This window comes from Notamacropus eugenii, chromosome 2 (genome assembly GCF_028372415.1).
Source record: "Notamacropus eugenii isolate mMacEug1 chromosome 2, mMacEug1.pri_v2, whole genome shotgun sequence".
NCBI lineage: Eukaryota > Metazoa > Chordata > Mammalia > Diprotodontia > Macropodidae > Notamacropus > Notamacropus eugenii.
Window position 1 is genome coordinate 188,718,084 of NC_092873.1, and position 20,715 is coordinate 188,738,798.

Genomic DNA, 20,715 nt, shown 5'->3' on the forward strand with positions numbered 1-20,715 from the left:
GTTTTATCCTTTTATTCATCCATTTCAGTCGTGTCTGACTCTTTGTGATCCCATTTGGGGTTTTCTTGGCGAAGATACAGGAGTGGTTTGCCATCTCCTTCTCCAGCTCATTTTACAGATAATGCAACTGAGGCATACAAAGTTAAGTGACTTGCCCAGGGTCACAAAGCTAGTAAGTGTCTTGGGCCAGATTTGAACTCAGGAAGAAGATTCCTCCTGAGTCCAAGCCTGGTGCTTTATTCACTGTGCCACCTCTTTTCATCTGCTCAAGATGATGTTGATTAATCAGGTCTTATATACTTTCCTTTCATTGCTTCTCTCTGTTTTATGATGATACTCCTTATCTTCCACCATCTTGTTCCAGACTGGCATTGCTTTTGGATTAGTGATTTCCAGATTACTTCAGTCTCCTTATTATGAAAGCTAGTTCATATTGGTAAAACTTCTTTAGGAAATAGTTAAGGTATATGCCATTAAGATAAATGTCATGATAGACAAGATTACTTGTCTATCAATTTCCACAAATTCCTATTGTTATATCTTATGATATGGAGATGACCCAGATGTCTCAAAGGCCATTGTCAGAAGAATTCAAGCTCTAAAAGGTTCTACCATGCCAAAAGGGCATTGAGGACTGTCCTGGCAAAAGACCAAAGGTTCTCAAACTTTTTGGTCTCAGGCCCCCTTTACACTATGAAAAATTGAGTCCCTAAAAGACCTTTTTGTTTATGTCTTTCATAGCTATCAATATTTATTATATTATGAATTACTAGAAATTTACTGTATAGAAATTAAAACTGCTAAATTTTAATTGTTGACTTAATATATGTTAATTCATTTTTTAAAATAATAAACCCATTGTATGTTAATATTACATATTTTTTATGAAAAATAACTTTTCTGAAACAAGATTTCATGAAAATAGTAGCATTGTCTTACATATTTTTGCAAATTGTTTTAATGCTTGACTTAATAGAACACAGATGAATCTTCGCCTATTTCTGCATTTGTTATGTTGCAATATATTGTTTTGGTTGAAGTATATGAAGAAAATCTAGCCTCACACAGATATTTAGTTGGAAAAGGGAGAACTATTTTAATAGGTAAATAACATCATAGTATTATTATGGAAATAGTTTTGACCTCAAAGACCGCTAAACTGGTTTCTGGAACTCCCAGGGATCCACATACCACACTTAGGACCAGCCTGTCTAAGTACTGAGATTTATCAGTAGTCTCATCATTTAGCAAAGAAGTCTTTGACCATGACAGTCTTTCCAGCAAATAAAAAATACAAAATAACTATTGTTCCTGTGGGACCATTTTCCATTTCTGTAATAATAATGGCAGAAACTGCAGAAAAGGGAACAAAATAAATTGTTTTTTAAAGTGTCTGCGAACATTGACTTAACTTCTTGGTACACATAAGTGTGAGATTCTTGTCAAATTATGAATGGACACATTGACATTCTTGCTATAAATGGAAACAGAAGAAAAAAGACTTTTGCAGCTAAATGGAAGGATGGTTCATAGTTAACCTCTTGGAGAGGCAGATAAAGGAGTTGGTACATCCAAAGTGTGTACTATTTAGTCATATTATAGGATACATGGTATCTTTGTAAAAAAAACCATCATGAAGTATTTGTACCTTCTGAACCAACATCTGTTTCAGAGGACAAAGAGGTAAGGAAATTTAATGAACTACTCAATAAGACCCTCTAAATTAATTAACATATTATTTGATTTGTGGTGACTGAAATGCAAAGATGAATTAAGGGAAGATGACCAAAAAAGATGTTGAAAAAATAAACTCAGGAGTAAGACACATTAGAGTCAAAGGCTTATAGAAAACATAGATGATCTCTTGCCTATATATTCTGAAAACTTTTTTTGAGTAAAGAATCTGAAAATAGTGGACACAGTAAACACCAAAAGTATAACAAATGATTAAATAAATTTTATATTAACAGACATGAAATAACTCAGTATTGATATAGCCACATATTGGCAGCAAGGATCACTGGGAAACAGTTTTTCTACTTGAAGGGAGAAATAGAAGCTTCATGAGAGGGTTGGATCAAAATCCTAGGAAGTTTTGCCAAAGAGAGATTGAGTATGTGGATTTGTGACTATGGTGGGAGCTAATTGCAGGTGAAGGGTTCTGCTACCGCATATGAACCATAGTATCAGTTATTGTGAACAGTTAGAATCTGTCTTCCTCAATCATCTGCTTACGAAGTGATCTGTCTCTATTAAAATTTGTCATTTGCCTGAATGTACTTGCCTTGTAGCCCTGCTGGTCTCCTCTCTTATTTATAAAGACAAAGTCACTGACCCCAGCTTCTTGAGTTGAAAGGTGGACTCTTTGTCTTCCCTCCATTCTATTTAGGTTGATCTGAAAAAAGGCCCAGTACTGCCCTGTTATTCTATCTCCCATGGCTGAAGGTAGTATGTAAGCCTGAGTCTCTTTTTAGTTCATTCCATTGTCAGTGAGCATTGGTCTGTTGAAATCAGAATGTCTATAAGCATGAGGATGGGAGAGGGGACTCAGGCAGAAGGAGATAATCCTCAGGGATTTTGTATTTTACAGACTTTCTAAGCCAGGATCCTGTAGTTCTGGTCTGGGAGACTAAAAGCCCTTCTTTGGGGCTATTGAGTTGTGGTTTAGTATTATGAATGGCCCTATAATTTTCTTTTTTAAAAAATTTATTTAGTATTTTATTTTTCTCCAGTTACATGTAAAAATAATTGTTAGCATTTGTTTTTAAAACTTTGAGTTCCAAATTCTATTCATTCTTCCCTCTCTATATTGCCCCCCATTGAGAAAGCAAGCAGTTCAATAGAGGTTATACGTGTGTAATCATGTAAAACATTCCATATTAGTCATGATGTGAAAGGAAACCCCAAAACAACACCTCTAGAAAAATACAGTTTTGAAAAGTATGCTTCAGTCTGTATTCAGACACCATCAGTTCTTTCTCTGGGAATGGATAGCATTTTTCATCGTAAGTTCTCCCGTGTTGTCTTGGATCATTGTATCGCTGAGAATAGCGAAGTCATTCACAGCTGATCATCTTACATTGCTGTTACTTTGTATACAGTACATTTCATTTTGCATTAACTCATTTAAGTCTTTCCAGGTTTTTCTGAGAGTATCTTGCTCATCATTTCTTATAGTTCAGTAGTTAATATTCCATTACACTCATAGCACAGTTTGTTCAGCCATACCCCAATTGATGAGCATACCCTCAATTTCCAATTCTTTGCCACCAGAAAAGAGCTGTTATAAACATTTTTGTACATATAGGTCATTTTCCTTTTTGTTTCTAATCTCTTTTGGGATACAGACCTAGTAGTGATGTTGCTAGGTCATTAGGTATGCATGGCTTTATAGACCTTTGGGTATAGTTCCAATTGCTCTACAGAATGACTAAATCAGTTCACAACTCTACCAACGATGCATTAATGTCTCATTTTTCCCACATCCCCTTCACCATTTGTCATTTACCTTTTCTGTCCTATTAGCCAGTTTAATAGATAGTACCTCAGAATTGTTTTAACTTGCATCTCTCCAGTCAATAGTGAGAACATTTTTTCATTTGGTTACAGATAGCTTCATCTAAAAACTGTTCATATCTTTTGATCATTTACAAGTTGGGGAATGGCTCTTATTTGTATAAATTTGACTAGATTCTCTATATGTTTGAGAAATGAGGCCTTTATCAGAGAAACTTGCTTCAATTACTTTTATTAACTGTGTATTTCCCTCCATCCTATCCCCCAAATCCTCGTTTGTTCTATTTTGCTCCTTCCTGTCCCTCCTCAAAAATGTTTTGCTTCTCTCAAATCTTCCCCCAATCTTCCCTCCCTGCTATCACACTCCTCCCCTTCTCTTATCCCCTCTCCCTTCTACTTTCCTGTAGGGAAAGATAGATTTCTAGATCCAACTGAATGTTTGAGCCAATTCTGATGAGAGTAAGATTCTCTCATTCCCCGTCTCTTCCCCTCCAATGTAAAACTTTTTCTTGCCTCTTTTAGGTGAGATAATTTACTGCATTCTACCTCTCCCTGTCTCCCACTATGTTCTTCTCTCACCTCTTTATTTTTTTTAGATATCATCCCTTCATATTTAACTCACACCTGTGCCCTTCTATATGCCTTTATCATGAGAAAGTTCTTATGAGTTACAAGAATCATCTTCCCATGTAGGAATGTAAATAGTTTAACCTTATTAAGTCCCTTTTGATTTCCCTTTCCTGTTTTACCTTTTTATGCTTCTCTTGAATCTTATATTTGAAAGTCAATTTTCTATTCAGCTCTGGTGTTTTCATTAAGGATACTTGAAAGTCTTCTATTCCCACCCCACCCCTACCCCCTGAAGGATTATCCTTGCTCCTTTGCTCTCTGGAATGTCATATTCCATAATCCAGTGTAGAAGCTGCTAAATCTTCTGTTATCCTGACTGCTGCTCCACAATACTTGAATTGTTTCTGGCTACTTGACCTGAGAATTCTGGAATTTGGCTCTAATATTCCTGGGAGTTTTCATTTTGGGATCTTTCTGGAGGTGATGGGTAGATTCTTTGAATTTTTGTTTTATCCTCTGGTTCTAGAGTATTGAGGCAGTTTTCCTTAATAATTTCTTGAAAGATGAGATCTGTGCTCTTTTTTTTTTTTCATCATGGCTTTCAGGTAGTCCAGTAAATAACCTTTTCTGGATTTCCAGGCCATTTGTTTTTCCTGTGAGATATTTTACATTGTCTTCTATTTTTTTCATTCTTTTGGTTTTACTTTGTTGTTTCTTGATTTCTCATAAAGTCATTAACTTCCATTTGCTCAATTCTAATTTTTAAGGCAATCCTATAACTTTCCTAAGCAAAACTCTAAAAGTAGAACTCAGGGTTCACTAAGATTTCCCTAAAAGAATGAGCTGATTGGAGTGATAGTGTCTCTAAGTGTGAGAGCACTGGTCCTAGAAACAAAACTCAGTCTGTTCGCCTAAAGGGGATGGGGACTGGCAGAGAAAGCCCCACCCAAACGCCAGCCCAGCAGGTGTGGTCTGTACAAATTTTGACTCCACTTCTTTCTAGTTAGGATGGGAAAAATGAGGAGAGTGCTTACTCCTTGTGATCCAAAGTGTTACTTAATGTTATTCATTTTTTAAAAAAATTCATTTTTAATTCATGGAATAGAACAAGCATTTTCATAACATAGTACAATAGAAAAATGATTGCACATGAAACTTAATCTGCTATGCACAACTTGCTATTCCTTTCAAATATACAGCAAAATTATCATGTAAATTTCTTTTTTTCCTTCCTCTCCTCTACCCCACCCTAAAGATGAGTACCATTAGACACAAATAACTGTATTTATATGCAAAATTATTCTCAACATTTATCAGTTCTTTCTCTAGATGCAGATAGTGTCTTCATATGTCCTTTAGAGTTAATTTGGTATTTGTAATAGGCAAAATAACTTACTCTCTCCAAGTCATTCTTAAAACAATATTGCTGTTACTGTATACAATGTTCTCTTGGTTCTGCTAATTTCACTCTTCATTATTTCATGCAAGTCTTTCCATGTTTTTCTAAAATCATTGACCTCATTATTTTTTATAGAATAGTAGTATTCCATCACAATTGTATACCGCAGCTTGTTCATCCATTCCTCAATTGATGGGCATCCCTGAAATTTCCACTTCTTTGCTACCACAAAAAGAGTTGTTATAAACATTTTAGAACATACACGTTCTTTTCCTTTTTCTGTAATCATATTTGGAAATAGACCAAGTAATGCTGTTGCTGAGTCAAAAATTGTAAGTAGTTTAAAACTCTTTGGGCACAAATCTAGAACAGTTGGATCATTTCACAATTCCCTAAACAATGAATTAATGTCCTAATTTTCCCATATTCTCTCCAGCATTTGTAACTTTTCCCTTCTATCATTTTAGCCAATCTGGTAGGTATAAAATGATATCTTAAGGTTGTTTTGATCTGCATTTTTCTAATCAATAATGATTTAAAACATTTTTATATGACTAGAAATTGTGTAGATTTCTTCATTGTAAAAGTATCCTTTGACCATTTATCAATTGGAAAATGATTTGGATTCTTATAAATTTGACAAATTTCTAATTATGATTTGTGAATTTCCCTCGCTCTTATTTTACCATTTTCCTTCTCAGCCTCTCTTTTTCCTTATCCCTACTACTTTATCTTTGCCCCTTGTTATTCCTTATTTTACCCACCCCTCTAAAATTCCTTCCCCTCTCCTTTCCCCTCACTGTGCTAATCTTATTAATCTTTTAAAAGTCCCTCTCCCACCCTGTTCCCCAGTTTTCTCACCTCTCCAGAAGCTCAGAAAACTTCTAAACTTTTTTAGATGTACACTTTGTTTCCTCTTCAACCCAGATGAGAGCAAAATTCCAACGTTACCATCTGATAAGGGAGTCATTCCTGAATCAGCTGTCCTGTAGGGTCAGATCACCTCCTTGTTAGAACAAAGATAAAAACTGATACATAACTGGAACAAATAAAAGTGAAAAAACAGATGTGATCAACAAAACAATTCAGCTTCCCCTGTTTAAACAAACTGTTGATGCTGAAAAAAATTGGTTTATGGTTTACAAAATTGTTTTTAGTCTGAGTTCTTTTTGTGAACTAAGGCAGATAGGAGCCTTTCTGTGTTTCCTCATTATCAAATACATGAAATTTAAGCATGTTATTAAGAGCATGAAATTTGGAATCAGAAGACCAGGGTTCAAATCTTGCCACTTAATTTCTGTTTGGCCTTCAGTGAGTTACTTAATATTTTTAGGTTTGGGTTTCTTCGTCTCTAAAATAAAGGAATTTGACAAGATGATCCCCAAGGTCAGGGCTGTACTAGAGTCAGCTCATTCTGGCTCATGAAGACCAATTGTTCAGTTCTCAGTGTGAACATTTACACTTTGGAAATCAGCAGATGCTATATAAAATCAGGATTTGATTTATTATTTTGTTGATTGTTTAGACTTAAGAAAAACAGCAACAACAAAAGAAATGATAATAACAAAGATTAAACTTAAAATTATGTGGTGGGTACATTTTTCTTTCTCAAGAACTAGTTGTTAAACATTTTCCAGCCATTGTCCTTTCCAACTCTGAATCTATGATGGTCCTCTGATGATGAAGTTGGTTTTAGCAATAGTGCTTTTGTGAACCCAGCAGCTCAGTGCCTGCCTTACAAGAGAATTAAGAGAAGTCTCAAATACTAATTTCCAAATCATTATTTCATTGTTGTTTATAAGCTTATGAAAGTGAGCCTTCTCATCTCTGTCAGCTCATGTTGTTTGACAGATCCAATTAAAGCTATTATGATTATTCATAAGCTATGCTGGGCAATGATTTGTCTCATTCTGTTTTCTTTCATATACAAATATATCATTTCTTTCATCTTTGAGATTTTCTTCTTTGTGTTATGAATACTTCAGTTCATCTTCATTCACTAATCTTGTTTCTCATATTTTCTATAACAATATAATCTAACATTGAAAACCTAGCACCATTCATTTTCTCTTATTTTATATTCTGTATATTTTAATATTCTGGTATTTATTTTGTGCCATTTGGAAAGCTATATATCATATGGGTGGAGCTAAATTTGACCTTCATGGAATTGTGAAATGCTTTATAATAGGATTTGTGTAGTATTTACTTACTTAAAAAACAACTCACAGATGTGCTCTGATTTTTTTTGTCACAGATGACTGCTACCATGAGAAATTTGGTTGATCTACCACAGGCAAGGTGTAAATTGTTGAGCAACAGTGCCCTTCCAGATCTCTGTGGAGTGATGGAACAGTATGCAAATGATAAGGATGTCTGCACCAATATTGCTAGAATATTAAGGTATTATATTGTTATTACATTAAGGTAGCATTTAAGGGAAAAAATACCATATATGAATGTTAATCTTAGGATATTGTGTTACTTTATATTTTTTACATGTCTGAAAAAAGTCGTTTTTTGTTATTTTTATGATACTGTCTTCCAATAGTTCAGAGATTTCCTAACAATTCCTATTTCTAGCACCCACACTACTAATAACTAGTATTTATCTTACAGATGGTAGTTTGGGTTCATAAAGTGTTTTTCAGAGGATCTCAGCATATTCTGCAAATATGTTAAAAGTTCCCCTCTGAAAGAGATCTAACTAATGCCATTTTACAGAGGAGACACAGAATTACAGAAGTTTAAATGAGTTCTCCGAAGTCGGGAGCAGAGCCAGGCCTGAAGCACAAGTCTTTTGAAGACCCAGTTCTGTGTTTTTTCTTTTAGACTTCATGCTGCATCCTTGTGCACATTTCTGAATGTCACTGTGGTTGAAAGAAATCCTATTATTTCTCTCAGTGTATCTTCCCAGATGTCATGAATATCTTTCAAAATGTGAGTTTAGAAATGAAGTCTTTATAGACGTGTGATATTTGAAACCTGTTCCTCAATGTTAGCTTGTTCAGATTTTGCCTCTTTTAATTTTCAAAACTCTCAATGGACCTGGGTTGCATTTATAATGCTGTCTTTTCTCTTGGTGAATATTCCTTATGTTATTTCAAGGAAACTTGCATCGAGCCAATGACCAGGTTCCCGTAGACCAAATACATTCTTTTGCTGTGTTGGATAATGACCAGGTTTGAGCCATTGTGGGAAACACTGGAGTCAAATGTTTAAACAACAACAAAAAAGGAAAACTCTGGGAAAAGGCACACAGCATAAGTTCAGGGTAACACCAGCCTTCTTTGGGTAGCCTTCCTGAGAAATATTCCAAGGATAATACCCCAGATCCCAAAGTGGTTAAGGATTCTTAAGAAAGCACTTAATATATTTACACACCTTCCAAAAAAATCAGATAAATAATCCTGATAAAATAAATAAGGAGATTTGAAAAGCATATTTAATAAACAAAATTAACGATTCCATTGGGCACAATCTTAAATCTAGTAACACCTGGTGGAATTTTTATGATTCTGTGTTAAATAGAGATATAGTTATTTTTATCTTGTATTTAACAACTAATTATTATACTAGTACCAAGATTTTCCCCTTTTCTACTTCCTCATCCAGAAATCAGTGTGGGAAATCTCTCTCAAAGATATACCCAGGCCAAGATCTAATCAGACAATAAAAGAAATGGGTTAATGGGCACGTTCCTCCTTATGTTTGCTCAGATATGTCTGGAAAGTATTAATTTTCCCTTTTGTCAGACAAGTGATATGGAAATTGGTAAGTTCTTTTGACTAAGACTTGCGTGACCCAAGTCATGTGCTCCAAAAGTCTCATTATAATATAGCCCAACCTCTCATTGTAATATTCTTTTTCTCATTGATTGTTGACCAATCAGAGTTGATTTCTACACCGAGGAACACCTACTCTTCCAAGAGCATATAGACTATGAGCCCACTGCTATGGAGGTCTTTGGTCTAAGAGAGATGGCCAAATGACCATCCTTTTATTAGTAAATGTACTGGCCTTATTAATAAAATGATTAAATTAACCTAGAAATTCTCTCTCTAATCTTTCTAAATGTCACAATAGGCAGAGGGCTTGTGTTTTGACTATAAATGACATGGTCAGGATGCTTCTTGACAGATGTCAAAAAGGTACATTAAATGTGGCCTCTTGTGCTGCATAAGATACATAACAAGTGCAAGAAATTATTTGTATGGTATGACAGAGCCATGATTCAAACCCATGGACAATTTAGTCAAGGGGTGGGGAACCTATGGTCTCGAGGCCACATGTGGCTCTCTAGGTCCTTAAGTGCAGTCCTTTGACTGCATCCAAACTTCACAAAACAAATGCCCTTAATAAAAGGATTTGTTCTGTAAAACCTGGACTCAGTCAAAAGACCGCACCTGAGGAACTAGAGGGCCACATGTGGCCTCGAGGCCCCAGCTTCCCTACCCCTGATTTGGTCTGTCTTCAGTAATGGCTCTGTGGGAGAATGTAGTAGTTGTCTTCCAAAACATTATCTTTATAGGTTATGAAATAGATTTCCAACATCTCTTATTTTTCTTAAATGCTTTCAACTTGGATCTACTGATTTAGCTACACCTTTCTTGAAACTGTAGATTTTAGTTTAGACCACTCCTTGGGGAATGAGATCAATGTATGTATCACATCATGATGGTAACTGTTTTGAAGTGTCGTTTTTGGTGATTCCTATTAGTACTGACTTTGTTCTCTTGGAAACTAGGGCAGGTTTAAAGTTACTCTTTTAAACTATTGCCATGGTATTTCTGAATTGCTTACTTTATGGAGTGACTGTCCTTCTGAAATTCAGTTTTCTGAATAGAAGATGTTTTTCTATTCTAGTGTTTTTAATTAAAGCATTGTGGTTTTTTCAGTTTTACATTTGTTTTATTATATCTTAATATGTTTCTTCTTTATGAGTCAGAACTCTATTATCTTCCTGTTGGAAAGATTATTTCAGTCCGTTTAAAGTTATATATTAGGTTCCATTACCTGGTACTGAAATAATGTTATATTCTTAAAATATTTCCTAGATTCGTACATATAATTTATTTTTCTCAAAATCTTAGTAAATCTTTAACTTTGGAGCTATTTACGTATGTTTTTTCCTAACCTTTTAAAAATCATGATTTCCATTCAATGGTGAATGTTGTGACCATTGCTTTTGCAGAATTGGTAATCCCAGAAGGGAGGTGATATTAACTGACATGAACAAAGTCATTCTTTTCAAGTGCTTTATGTTCATAACCACCATTGTGTACATTTTTAGTCACTAGTGATGATTTTGCAACAGAAAAGTAAATTAGCCAGTGGCATTATATTATATCTTTCTCAGCAGGTAATGAGTGAATGAATGAATAAATAAATGTCTAAAATGTTCCTTTGATTAGTTGTACACATGGAGGAGAATTAGAGGAGATAGCTCTCTAATAGGATATCCACAGTTTACAAATGATTTTTTTTTTCAACCATACTGAGATATGGCTATGCTTGAAGTTCTGGAAATTCACAGTCCTTCAAGGAGAGTAACAAAGTCCTGGAAAGATGATCAGTTGCTGTAAGAGCTAGAATGCTGCTCAAGGTTGACTCCCTTGGATTTTCAGGCACTGGGCTAAGTGCCAGGGATACAAAAAGAGGCAAAAGACAGTCCCTGCTCTCAAGGAGCTTGGTCTAATGGAGACTCCCAAGAGATTGTTACTTACCTACCTATTGAAGTACAGTTACTGAGTGCAGAGCTGCGACTCAAACACAGATTTTCTGGTTCCTAGAACATTACTTTTTACCCTCACTCCTCATTACATAGTAGTGTTTGTGTACTACATGGAGACTCTGGAGCTATTTTCCCCAAACTCTATTCTGATTATCAGGCTTTGTGCCCCAGAGGCTGGCTGCTCTATCTCCCCTCAGGGTCAAAGGGTATCCCTGAGGGACTTTAGGCTATTTTTTCTAATGCTGTGTAGCTCTTGACCCTCCATCAATGCACTTCTCCTCATGATTATCAGTCTGTATCAATTAGAGAGCCAAACTTAATTCGTTTTTTTTGAAATAGCTGCAGTGGTATAGAAACTTCCCTCCACCCCATACAGGGGGCACACCCTCCAATAAGTACACAAAGAGTTCAGGGGAAAGTATGCTGATGCTTGTGGTATATGTGGCAAAGTGGGATGATAGATGCTAGAAGCCATTTTTCAGGGAGTCCTTCATGGAGTTCACATGAAGTTTCTCTTAGGCACGTTGTAGCTTTCAGATCAGCTTCATACAGAGTCTTGAAGCTCTCTTTGCTCAGTGTGTCTAGTCCTCAGTTCACAATGCATATACTGCTGTCAGATGTTCTGGGTTTGCTACTAGGATGCCAGTGGGAAATCCAAAATCCTTTGAAACCTTCAAAGCTCCCAAGTTTGTTTGTTTGTTTTTCCTTTTAGCCAAAGGTAGGGAAGAGGGAGAGGATACCAAGACTAAGGCTCAGATTGAGGCCAATGCCTGGCTTTTCTCTTCACTTTACACCCATACCCCAATGATTCCTTCTTAAGGGCTTGGCTAGAACATCTCTCTTATCTCTACTGGTAGGAGCTTGAATCCTTGGCTTCTGGATTAGTTTGCTCTTTTATATAAAACCTGCAGGGCATGATGAAGTCTTCTCAGCCAATCTGAATATATTTTCTGTTCATTGTTACTCTGTTTTATTCAGTGACTCTGAAGAACTTCAAGACTGATAAAGGACTTACAGTACCTCATCTGAAGCCTTGGATTGATTAAACAGAGGTTTCTGGGCCTTCTTTATGCTTCTGATTTGTTGACTAATTGGAGGTGTTCTTGCTTGATAGAGGTATCAGGGCTAAATGAGGTGTGATTAATTGCCTTTATTTGCCCCCACTCTTATATTTGTTTTTATCAATAGGGACTTGGTGAAAGCCAGATATGCCCCAAATAAACAGAAATTTGGATAGTCTGCTTGTAAATACTTGAAAGTTGACATGATTACTGGTAGTTTTAAGTGATTCAGTGACATCTCATTGCCGTCCCAGGTAATGACATCTCATCCCAGGCTCAAAGTTAAAGTTGGTTGAATGAATCTATTCCTTTTTGAGGATCTGATTTTTTGTGAGTATGTATGATACTGCAGTATTCTTCCTCTGCTGCTTGTGATTTTAGATTGGCATGTAGGACTTGCATTCATGCATGTTCAAGTTCACTGTAAAAAAGGCAATTTCCATCAAACTTCAAGTTCTTTTAGTTTCTTTTGTGTACCTAAAGGCCCTCTGCCTGTTGCTAATTAATTATCAGCAGTGGTTTGGGTTATGATGTAATACAAATTGCCATAGCTCTTTAAGATTTACAAAGCACTTTCTTTTACAGCACCCCTGTGAATCAAGTAGTGTAAGTATCACTTTCTTTGCAGATGATTAAATGGCATTTTAAAAAGGTCAAATGGTTTAGTCATAGTCACCCAACTAGTTAATATAGGATCCTGGATATTAATGTAGGTTTTCTGTCTCTAGGACCAGTGCTTTCCCTACTGTCCTCTGTTCCACACCAATGAAATGTCTAAAAATAATACCTTTATTGATTTGTGATGGTAACTTTTTAATTTTATAAATTTCTCACCTTTCTCAAAATGATTGAGAAGCTCAAAAACATTCCCTCCCTTAGATAGTGAGCTAGTTGCTTGGTTCCATTGACCTTGATTTAGGTACAGTCTAGACAGTGGTATCCAGCATCTTTTAACTTCAAATCCCAGATCAGTGGAACAGATATTTGCTCAATACATCTTGTATGCAAAGTATGGTAGCTAGGCACTTGGCACACAAAGATAAAAAAGAAATTCTTTCTGACTTAGAGGAGCAGTCCTCAAGCTGACATAAAATTCTAACACTTATTTGGACCTTATGGTGCCAGAGAAAGATGCTGATTGGCCCAGTGTAGCACAGCTACATCAAACATATTATGCATATGTGGCAAGAGTACGAAGACATGTGAGTAACTTTTTACTCAGGGACCTGGATCTTGAACTGATAACCACAGATATTATTATCCTCTCTTATCTACATGAATACAACTCTTAAATGATACAGTTGTTTGCCGCCTTCTCCAGCCCTAAAAATGTTATGGTCACAAATAACGTTTGAGTTGTGGTTTGGTGACAGAAGGTAAAATCTATTGTAATAAAACTGTAATGGCTTATTTGTCAAAAGACGGAAAAATATTACCCCAATGTGGACTTATGGAACCTGACTTTTAAAAGATGTTTACTTTCAAATCTCTACTTCCCTTCCCCACATTGTTTCTGCCACTGTCCCCCTGACTCAAGGAAGAGCTGGGGCTGCTACTGTCATAGGAACCCCAACTCTTCCTTCTGGTCAGTGTTATATCTTCGTATCAGATTGGAATATTCTGTCATTAAAATATGTGTGTTTCAAAAAAATATTAGAAAGTGTTCCTTGTTGCATCCCCTGCCCATTATGTCTTATGTGGCTACCTGTCATGCTTTCCTCTGCAGCTGTGAAGGTTTCCTCCAAAGGCCTCTGTCTGACCTGCAAAGATATTTTGGGTATACAAATTAGAAACAGTAAAGAAAAATGCTCTTAATTCCTGTTTAATTGTATAGTGTTTGTGGGATAAAATACTTTATGAGTCAAATCTCCTTATCATTGACCAAAAAAAAAAAATCTAAAAATTCCTTTGACTTGAATAATTTTTTTTTGAAAGGAGGTGTAGAGCCAGTGTTTTCATAGTGCTACATTAAAGTTACATTATGTTACATTTAAATTTGACCTTTTACAGTATCAATTTTGCTAGACAGATATGGGTACACATCTTTTTCATAGTTATCTTTTATATAATAGTCTTTAAATGTTTCCATGTGACCTTGTGGGGTATATGCTATAGAATGTTACATGTGGGGAGCTACACTAGGTGATTTTTTAACTCTGAAAGTGAATCTTTTAGAATCTAAGTTTCTCAGTGGGCAGAATACAAATTTGAGTTTTGTAGAAGAATAAATTTTTTTTTCATTTTTATTTCCCCATTTGATGTGTATGCAGCAAACTTTCTTCCTGTCACGACTGCTGTGCAGCCTTGGCTGACTATTCCAGATGTTATGCCTTATTTTTGCGCCTGATAAACCAATATGAGAAGAAGCAGGTTAGTTTGTTACTTCTGACTTTTCCGTATTCCATGATGTGTCTTTGTATTTATGTGTAAGTTTATAAGCCCATTTGGAGTGACCTTCTTTTGTGAACATGCAAGAAAATATTAATGGTAGTTTTGATAATAGTTTTTGATGGTAGTTTTAAGAAAAATTTTAGTTCAGTGGGAGAGGATCAAACAAATAATAGACTGACAATAAAATTGTCCTGGTAAGCTTCCCTTGAGCTAAAATTTTACTACTCAATAAGATGGTTAAGATATTTCCTTACAAGTTGAAAGTCATAGATATATGTATGGTGATTCAAAAACGTGAGAGCATTTGCTTTTATTGGCTATGGGATGGGTGTAACTAAACTCAGTCCATATTTGCCATCAGATGAAAATGTATAAATTACTTTTACCCACCGTAATAAAAGAAAAAACATTAGTATTTATCACACACGCATTAAGAAATGAAAATTCACACCCTGTAAACATGAGAGTTCACAGTTAAAATCACACTTATTTCCTCTCTGATGTGTGTGTGTGTGTGTGTGTGTGTGTGTATGTAATGGTAAAATGAAGAAAGTTTTTATAAATATTTAAGGTGAGTGTATGCTTCTTGATAATTTGGTCACACATTGAAATAATATTTCTTTTACTATACTTAAAAACATAATTTATAAATGTTCCCCTGATCAGTTTTCAAGTGCTCTTACATTTTTCAACAACCACTCAGCCACATCTTTGGTATTTATTGTAGTTACATTAATTTACCATTATACTTGGGACACTTGAGCTGTTCACTGACATTGCTTTAAAGACTGAAAGTTTCTCGTAGAGAAAAACTTGTCTAAGAAGATGAAGGGTGAATATGTTGAATAAGCCTTCAAACCTCCAAGTCCTTCTGTTTACCCAAGGATCAATTTAAATATTTATGGCCTTTTTTTGGTGTTATACAAGACTATGTAATTCACTTCTTTTTCCTGATTTATGGGGGAGATGAGAGATAGTTATAAATTTTTACTTTTTGGTTGTTTTTGTGCCATGATATTTCAATCATAGGTATTATAGCAGAGGTTTACTTCATATGATTTGCCTTAGGATTCAAAGCAAAACCTGTTTTGTCGTTTGTTTCAAAACAAAATTTATCTCTGTCTTTGATCCATAAAAATTTGTAATTATGGATTTTTTAAAATTTTAATTTATTCATTTATTTTTAGTTTTCAACATTCATTTCCACAAGATTTTGGGTTCCAAATTTTCTCCCTGTCTCTCTCCTTCCCCACCTCGAAACACCTGCATTCTAATTATCCTTTTCCCCAGTCTGCTCTCCCTTCTATCACATCCTTTCCTTCCTTTATCCCCATCTTCTCTCTTTTAGGGCAAGATAGATTTCTATACCCCATTACCTGTATTTCTTATTTTCCAGTTCATGCAAAAAACAATTCTCAACATTCATTCTTTAAACTTTGAGTTCCAACTTCTCTCCTTTCCTCCCTCCGCACCATCCCCACTGAGAAGGCAAGCAATTCAATATAAGCTATATATGTGTAGTTTTGCTAAAGACTTCCATAATAGTCATGTTGTCAAAGACTGATTATATTTCCTCCCATCCTATCCTGCCCCCTCTTTATTCTGTTCTCTCTTTAGACCTTGTCCCTCCCCTGGAGTGATTACTTCTTATTACTCCCTCCTCCCATTTGCTCTCCCTTCTACCATCCCCCAACCCCACTTATCCTCTTGTCCCCTACTTTCCTGTAGTGTAAGATAGATTTTCATACCAAATTGAGTGTGCATGTTATTCCCTCCTTAAGCCAAATGTGATGGAAGTAAACTTCACTTTTTCTCTCTCAGCTCTCTCCTTTTCCCCTCCATTGAAAAAGCTTTTTTTTGCCTCTTTTATGAGAGATAATTTGCTCCATTCTGTTTCTCCCTTTCTTCTCCCAAAATATTCCTCTCTCACACCTTAATTTTATTTTTTTAGGTATGATCCCTTCCTATTCAACTCACCCTGTGCCCTCTGTCTATTTATCAGTCCATCTATCTATCTCTCCATGTATGTATACGTATATATTTACATATATACGTATACATATGTATAATCCCTCCAACTACCCAAATACTGAGAAAGTTTCAAGAGTTACAAATATTATCTTTCCATGTAGGAATGTAAATAGTTCAACTTTAGTAAGTCCCTTATGATTTCTCTTTCCTGTTTACCTTTTCATGCTTCTCTTGATTCTTGTGTTTGAAAGTCAAATTTTCTATTCAGCTTTGGTCTTTTCATCAAGAATGCTTGAAAGTCCTCTATTTCGTAGAATGACCATTTCTTCCCCTGAAGTATTATACTCAGTTTGCTGGGTAGGTGATTCTTGGTTTTAATCATAGCTCCTTTGACTTCTAGAATATCATATGCCAAGCCCTGTGATCCCTTAATGTAGAAGCTGCTAGATCCTGTGTTATTCTGATTATATTTCCACAATATTTGAATTGTTTCTTTCTGCTGCTTGCAATATTTTCTCCTTGACATAGGAACTCTGGAATTTGGCTATAATATTCCTAGGAAATTTTCTTATCTCTTTCAGGAGGTGATTGGTGAATTCTTTCAATATTTATTTTACCCCCTGGTTCCAGTATATCAGGGCAGTTTTCTTTGATAATTTCATGAAAGATGATGCCTAGGCTTTTTTTGATCATGATTTTGAAGTAGTCCCATAGTTTTTAAATTGTGTCTCCTGGGTGTATTTTCCATGCCAGTTGTTTTTCCAATGCTTGGGGCCAGGGCTAGGGAAGGACCCTGTTCCCTTCTCATCCAGGTGAAAAAGCTTTCTCACTGACCTTTGAAGCTGTCTTCTGCATTTGTGGGTTGAGAGATCTGGGAACCACAGCTGCTGCCAGGGCTTCCACCCCCTGAGGCTGCTCGGGTCCTGTCCGTGCTAAGCTGCATGTCCAAGGCTAAGCTGTGCTCCATTTGTGCCTAGTGCAGTAGACCTTTCCTGTTGGCCTTCAAGGCTGCCTTGGCTGGAAATCTCTTTCACTCTGTCTTTTTATGACTTCTGCTGCTCTAGAATTTGTTGAGAGTCATTTTTATAGGTATTTTATGGGCTGTGGGGGAAGAGCTAGAGTAGGTGCATCTCCCTACTCTGCCATCTTGACTCTTCCCCCTATGGATTTTTTAAAAAACAATGCAGTCTAACCAACTTCCATACCTAACTCTGTTGGACTGTCAAGTTAAGCTGTTGTTTATAGACTTAACTCAAGGACTGTGTAGGCTCTCTGATACTTGTAAATGATGATAGACATTTTAATTAAACAGAAAAATATCTTATTAATTTGCCAGCATGAGACATATGAGAATCAAAAGACTGGTGACGTTGTTTTCTGGCCAGGTATAGCTGGTGCAATTAACACTACAGCTGTTTTTCTTAATGAGCAAGGTATTCACTGTTTAACCTAATGAATTACTAATAGTTAAGGATCACCAATTAGTGATACCTTTGCATTTAAGAACAAATCAGAGACTTTTCTGAGCTGAGAACTTTCTTTTTGTGTCCATTCCAGTTAAGCAGTTCTGTTAGAATCCTTCAATGTGGTTTCTATAAAGCTCAGTGGCTCAACGAATAAAGCATTGGATCTGGAATCAGGAAGAGTTAGGTTCAAATCCTGCCTTAGACACTTATTAGCTATATCACTGTAGGCAAGTCACTTAACCTCTCTCTGTCTCAATTTTCTTATCTGTATAATGGAGATGGCTACATCTCAGGGTTATTTCCACTTCTTGTAAATCATTGCTAATTTCTCATAAGCTAATTATATCCATAGGGCATCTTTCCATTGCCCTTTATTAGGTCTCCTGTGATTTCAAGTCCTCAGAGCCTCTGATATTTCATGGTTTTCAGCCATATAACACCACTTAAAGTCTTTTTAATGAAATAGCCTTTTTTTTTCAGGGAGAAGCTTGAGATCATTGGGTGCATGCATGGCATAGTCTCTCTAATGCTATCCATTATGTTCTCTTCCTCCTTTTCAGTTCTAGACTCAGATCACTGTCTGTATGCAATTCCTAACTCAGTGGATGGCATTATCTGGGCAATATACATTCAGCATCCATTTGGTTTTTCTGGTGTAGATTTCTAAACTTACCTCTTTTGAGTGACCATGTGAGAGTGAGAGTGTGAGAATCACTTAATAGACTCTAGAGTGTTCTGGGATTTGGTGCAGATCTCATTTTTACAGTCACACGAATGACTTACAGATGCAGAGGACACAAGATCCCACCGTGATTATTGTTTTGGATGATTAAAAAGCATTTACATTTGGTAGAACTTTCCTTCAGCAAGATGCGTGACAGAACGTTAGAAGATTTCTTGAAAAACAAATCAATAGGGACAATTTTGTTTGAAGATCCTTTGGTTATTAATATCAAGTAATGCATAAAACAGAGAGATGAGTGGTCCCCTGTGTATTTGCCCTAGGCGTGCAAAATGTTTAGCACAGTATCCAAATAGAAGAGATAATGTAGATAGTGAAGTTCTCTAAGAAGTCCTGTTTGTGGTTGATATTGTGTTGACTATATTATAGAACTTTGCAGAGCTTTCATTATCAAACAAAAGAGTTTTATTGTATTATCCACAGAGGAAGAACTAAAAGAATTATTCCTGTGGCCCAGACTGTCAGTCAACAAGCACTGATTAATCGTTGCTTATTGAACCAGGCATTGTAATAGGTTCTCCACCTACTGGTACAGAAATAAGACTATCTCCATCATCAAAGAGCTTATTATTACACCTAGCCCATAGGACTGGACTGTCAGTACCTATGTCTTGGACACATAGTGCTGATGAACACTGAACCAGGCTCCAAGTTGAACAGAAGGAAGTAGACTGGGTTGCCTTTGGGAAGTTGTACTGTGCTTTTAATGTCCTCAAGGTTCTTCCTGAAACCATCTCCTTAATATCAGTAAGATGTGAGTAATGGAATCCAATCTTGAAAGACTCAAAATTAAGGGTCACCAACATGGAATGGAGAGGTATGGGAGCAGCATAAATAGGCTTCAGCATATTATCAATGATGATTCGAGTTCAAGAAGTGGCACTAGGGGCACTGTTGAGAGAAATTGTGGTTGGGAAAGGAGCTGGATTTTCTGAGAGAAGGAGATAGACTGATTGTTGCTGTCGCACCACCCAGGTGTTGTCAAGAGACTCAGAAAATGATCTCTGGCTTCCATTATATCAGAAGATATGGACGAGAATTCGTATATTCCAAAGGTGTGGATAGATTGCAGTTTGTGCATCAGTGTAAGGAATGCCTTCATGCATGAGATCATGGATCAGTTAAAGGAGTGAGATAGAAATAGTTTGGTAAACCTTTTTTTTTTTTTTTAACTTTCAGGTCACATTTGACATTTTTCTTAAAAGAGAGAACAAATCATTTCTCTTTTTCTCTGTGAAATCAAACTGGCATTTAATAGCATGAAGATATTGTATGCTACTAAGGAGCATTCACCGTATTTATTGTTTACTTCTTCAAATATTTCTCCTCTACCCCATTCACCCTCATACTTCTGAGAAGGAGATGCAATTTTTTTCTTTATATGATTTTCTCTTTGATGGGCTGACTGTCATCGGCAGGAGGCAAATCAAAGACTTAAAGTGACCCCTCTGTGTTTTTTTTTCTGAGACCACATTAATACCACAAGCACCTGAAAATAGTATTTCTCTTTTCTGCAGAAATGAAATCAGTTTTTTAAAAAACCATAAAGCAGAATATGAATGTGTTAATATAAGGTAAATTGCTTTTGTTATCCTCTGCTTTTCACTTGGGTTCTGAGACAAAAGCTTTAGTTATCATTGCCCTTGGAAACGATCATTTGTTCTGCAGAAACTTATGTCAACAGCACTAACCTTTCCTGTACTGCCTCAGGATTAGTTACAGGAATAATGTTTGCTATCTTGTTTACCTCATTTTCAGCCTTAGAGATTTATTTTTGGGATGCCCTTTTAATCATGGAATTTAAAAGATTATATACATCTGAAAGGAATGTTTTAGAGTTTTAGACATTTGTTTCTAAACTTTAG

The 20,715-nt window shown here is 36.0% G+C and overlaps 1 protein-coding gene across 4 annotated transcripts in view; it reads left to right on the forward strand.

The window, feature by feature from the left end:
• Positions 1–20,715, forward strand: part of ARMC2 (armadillo repeat containing 2) — a 168,955-nt gene that overhangs the window by 103,902 nt on the left and 44,338 nt on the right. For all 4 annotated transcript variants that reach the window (XM_072643004.1, XM_072643003.1, XM_072643005.1 and 1 more), the window contains exons 11-12: positions 7,743–7,888; positions 14,551–14,650. In XM_072643004.1, the coding sequence (XP_072499105.1) occupies positions 7,743–7,888; positions 14,551–14,650 (246 nt within the window). The remainder of the gene's footprint in view (positions 1–7,742; positions 7,889–14,550; positions 14,651–20,715) is intronic.